At 45.8% G+C, this 4,652-nt stretch overlaps 1 protein-coding gene across 1 annotated transcript in view; it reads left to right on the top strand.

Moving 5' to 3' along the window:
• Positions 1–577: 577 nt before the first annotated feature.
• LOC122542020 (serine/threonine-protein kinase BRSK2-like) overlaps positions 578–4,652 on the top strand; it is a 175,407-nt gene continuing 171,332 nt past the window's right edge. The window contains exon 1 of the mRNA XM_043679311.1: positions 578–763. Coding sequence (XP_043535246.1) covers positions 679–763 — 85 coding nt within the window. The 5' untranslated portion in view covers positions 578–678. The remainder of the gene's footprint in view (positions 764–4,652) is intronic.

The following is a 4,652-nucleotide window of genomic DNA, read 5'->3' as shown; positions in this document are numbered from 1 at the left end:
GAACTCATGGCACAGAGGACATGTGAAGCCATAAACACAAACACAGCCTGATACATCAAGAATTTGAGGAAAAATAATGGTGAGATACATTGAGTCAATTTAATGGGTCATGGCTGGTATTCAGATCACACTGTATTCATTTAAAAGGATGTGCGGGAAATGGCACAAGACAGGACAGACATGATGGGCCAAATGGCCACCACCTGCGCTGTAAAAATTCTGTGATGTTTTCAAAATTGATCCAGGTGCCAGGCACATGCAAAAATAACCAGAGGGTGGCATATTCCAAGTGAGAACAATTCTTTGTCCTATTTCTGACACCAGCTCTCCCCTCACATATATTTTCACTCCTGTTCTCGCAGGCTCCAGGGAAGCAGAGGGTTAAGTAAAGACTGGTTGTCATTGAGAGTTCCCGGATGGAAGCTTAATAAGAAAAAAAAGAAGCAGGTTGCAGGATTAGTTTAGTGCTGAGGTTGGATTGGCAGAGAGGGGGAGCAGTAGATAGAGAGAGGAGAATTATGCTGGTACCAGGATCTTAAGACAACCTCCATCTCTTGTCTTGCCAAGGGGGGGGGAAGGAAGCAAGACATTGAACAAAAAAGGGAGGACAGTGGTCTCTCTTCAAATCTCCAAAAAATAAAACAAGACTGAGAGGAGGAAGGGGATAAAACGGACACAATGACAACATCCACAAAAGAAGGCGGCTGTGCACAGTATGTGGGACCATACCGTCTAGAGAAGACACTGGGAAAAGGGCAGACAGGTTTGGAACGATTTTTATTGAGTCTGTTTGATGCTCGGTGTCTACGATGATGCTGTTTCAATGCAGAATTGCACATAGTCTTGTCTGGGATGCATGGAGAGCCACAGGAGGGGGAGTGGTGGGGGAGGATGGTGGAGGGAAAAATCGATGAATGTAATTTTTTTTTTGAACAGAAAGCTCTTATTTTGTTGCTGCGTCGTAAGGTATTTTCCTGCACGCAGGGGCGGGTGGAGGGACTGCTAACTTGCGCGGCTGTGATGTATTCACTATCTTTAATCCCTGGGAGTGATCACAAAAATGGAACAAAAAAAAAAGAAGCAAGCGATTTTCGTTGTCACTCCCAGCGCTGGAACCTGCTTGTTTCTCCCTCTCCACCTCCCCGTTTCTTTCCAAATGTGTGGTACCAGATGCTATGACAGTCTGTCCCCCCCCCCTCACACCTCAGCCCTTTGGGAAGATTTTACAGCATTCAGTTTTATTTTGGAGAAGTTTGAAAGGCTGTGATTAATTTTACGCTTGACGTGTTTTTTTTTGCGGGGGGGTGGGGGTGGAAGCAACATCTCAAAGTGTAAATTTGTGTGTAAAATATTGTGTCCTGCATTTTAAAAATGGTTTATAATTTCTTAACAGCAAAATAAATTCGATTCAGCCCTTCCTCTGGTTAGGGGGAAGATTCAGATATAAATGAAATACTGGAAATTAGATTGTAGTTTGTTGGGGTGGGGGAAGAGGGGATATACTCCTTTCAACCAAGTTAGTACAGGGAACTGGATGCCTGATTTTTCCTCTTTTTATTGAAAGCAGTTGTGCTTTTTTTTTGTATCTGTGAGCCAGTTGGAAGTATAGACTGCAACACTATTCAACCCCCTGCCTCCTCCTACTGGAGTGGGATAGCCTGGTGCTGTTGTGGCCTTGATTGGAGTGGTGAGAGAGCAGAGGGGGAAGCGATGCTTCGATGTGCTGCATTGAACTGCAAAGAAATGGACACGGGGCAGGGCTGAGCCACTGGGGACGTGGGGTACAGCCCAAAGATACCAGGGGGCTGCAGATCCCCTCAGGAGCAGGGGGTGAAACACCAGCCACTTCGAGACAATGTGTGGACTGCAGGGTCTGCCAGCACACCTATAAAACATACCACCCTTTATCAGTCAGTGGGGCACAGGGAATTATATACATTATACAATGTAACCTGCTGCCTTTGTTGGGGGAATATAGATTATAAACATACCCTGCTGTATCTCTTTGTAGAATATAAGGTATTATATAGATTATAAACATACCATGATGTCTCTGTCACTGGCATACAGAAGAATATAAATTTGTCTCTGAGATATTTTTGTGTAATATACCATCATCACATACTGTTGTGTATTTGTCAGTGGGCTGTATGGCATTATACTTTATATCACACACTGGTATAACTATCCATGGGATACAGCAGCAAAATGTTGCCTCTTTGTCAAAAGCAAAAGATTTTAAAGCAAGCATGTGTTTATTTTTCATCACAGATATTTCTGTGTGGGCCCAATGATTTACAAAGAGATAAAAACACCCTGACATTGAGGTGAACTTTATAATCCTCTTCATCTGAACTGACCAGCTTCCCCCCCCCCAGTAAGGACGATGGAAGCAGTGGTCAGTTTTCACACAGGTCTGTTGTGATAGCAGGACAATCACTTTCCCTAAGCAATGTTTACATGCATTATGACAGACTGTGTTCATACAGAGAGAGCAAAATCCTCGACTTAGATGACAATGAGGTGAATTTAAAATATAGAGTGCACCTCTGTCATTGTAATATCCGATATTATATAGTTATACAAAAACAGAAATTGCTGGAAATGCTCAGCAGGTCAGGCAACATTGTGGAGAGAAATCAGAGTTAACGTTTCGACTCCAATTATCCTTCCTCAGAACTGGATGTGAAACACTAACTCTGCTTTCTCTCCACAGATGCTGCCAGACCTGCTGAGCTTTTCCAGCAAGTTTTGCTTTTGCTTCTGATTTCCAGCATCCGGAGTTCTTTCGGTTTTTATAATGTTATAAACAGACTGTGGGATATCAAGCAACAAGCAGTTATAATTTATAGAGTTAGTACTCGTCTCTCCTGTGTTTGGGGGTGGGGGGGTCATATGATAATTTCCAAGTTGCCCTTGGGTGTGGGTGAAATGGGAAAAAAGAAATAAAGGTTGTTTAGAATGGGCAGCCAGATACTTGCTCAGAAATGACTGGAGCCACAATGTCTGCCATCTCTTCAATGACCTGAAGAGAAAGAAAAGAGTGATGCTATTTCCATACTACCTGCCCCGACCTCCCAAAGCACTTTGCAGAGCCCATGATCTCTTTCTGAAGTGTCGTCACCCATTGTGATGAAGGCAACGTGCACAGCAAGATCCCAGGCAGCGATGTGATAACGGCCAATCTGTTAGAGGGATGACCATTGGGCAGGGAGGACTCCCCAGGCCATCTATGAAATGGGTGACCGTGGGATGTTTCTCATTTGCCTAAGAGAGGCCTCAGTTTAATATCTCCCCTGACAGGCGCACCCCTGACTTGAATTCAGCCAGGTTTTGCCTAACTTCAGATAGATTAAACGTAGTTCGATTAGTCCAGATGCATAGTGCTATGTATTTCTGCTTTTACCAAGCAAAGCATCCCCTGATTTATTGTGAGTTGAGACACCAGACTTTGGCAGATATTTATGGAAACATTGGGAGAGCATTTATTCCAGTTTGGACTCTGCATGTCTGAATGTTAAAAACACGCAATTATACAGACAGGAGAGAAAGAGCAAACAGAGGAGGTCTTGCTTTTAATACGGAGAAACCTTTTTCTTTGAACGATGTGGAATTTTTCTCAGTAGTGGAGGCTGGGACTTTAAAGTTATTCAAGGCTGAGTTAGCTTTTTTTTGAGAGAGTTAAAGTGAGAGGGAAGTGGAACTAAGACCACAGCCAGATCCAGCAGCAGGATTGAGGGGCCAAATGGCCCATTCCTACTATCTGCTGTGTTCCTAGATTTTCACTAGTGGGACGAGCTGGTGTGGATTTCAGGTCGTCTGTCAGTTTCCGAATAGGCAATAGATATCTGCAAACACGTTGGGTCAGCCTCAGTGCATGGGCAGCCATAAGGCTCTAACTGAGCCCAGGGTTGCAGTCAGCTGTGGGGGTTGTTGTGAGTCAGTGGGTACTGCTCTGGTCTCTAAATCACAAGATTGCAGGTTCAAATCTCCCTGTTGAAACTTTATTGCTGGAACAGCACAGCAGGTCAGGCAGCATCCAGGGAACAGGAGATTCGACGTTTCGGGCACAGGCCCTTCTTCAGGAATGAGCAGAGAGTGTTCAGCAGGAGAAGATAAAAGGTAGGGAGGAGGGACTTGGAGGAGGGGCGTTGGAAATGTGATAGGTGGAAAGAGGTCAAGGTGAGGGTGATAGGTCGGAGTAGGATGGAGGCAGAGAGGTCAAGAAGAAGACTGCAGGCCAGGAAGGCGGTGCCGGGCGGGAGGGACTCGGCTGAGACAAGGTGGGGGGAGGAGGGATGAAGAAACTGGTGAAGTCCAAGTTCATCCCCTGTGGTTGGAGAGTTCCCAGTCGGAGGATAAGACGCTCCTCCTCCGACCGTCGCGTTGTTGTGGTTTGGCGGTGGATGAGTCCAATGACCTGCATATCCTCGGTGGAGTGGGAGGGGGAGTGGAAATGCTGTGCTACAGGGTGATTGGGTTGGTTCGTCCGGGTGGCCCAGAGGTGCTCTCTAAATCGCTCCGCAAGTAGGCGGCCTGTCTCCCCAATATAGAGGAGGCCACACCGGCTGCAGCGGATGCAGTAGATGATGTGGGTGGAGGTGCAGGTGAATCTGTGGCGGATATGGAAGTTTCCTTTGGGGACTTGGAGA

The sequence above is a fragment of the Chiloscyllium plagiosum genome, chromosome 39, assembly GCF_004010195.1.
Source record: "Chiloscyllium plagiosum isolate BGI_BamShark_2017 chromosome 39, ASM401019v2, whole genome shotgun sequence".
Classification (NCBI taxonomy): domain Eukaryota; kingdom Metazoa; phylum Chordata; class Chondrichthyes; order Orectolobiformes; family Hemiscylliidae; genus Chiloscyllium; species Chiloscyllium plagiosum.
The sequence above is the reverse complement of the archived record's forward strand: the minus strand, read 5'-3'. Positions and strand labels throughout refer to the sequence as shown.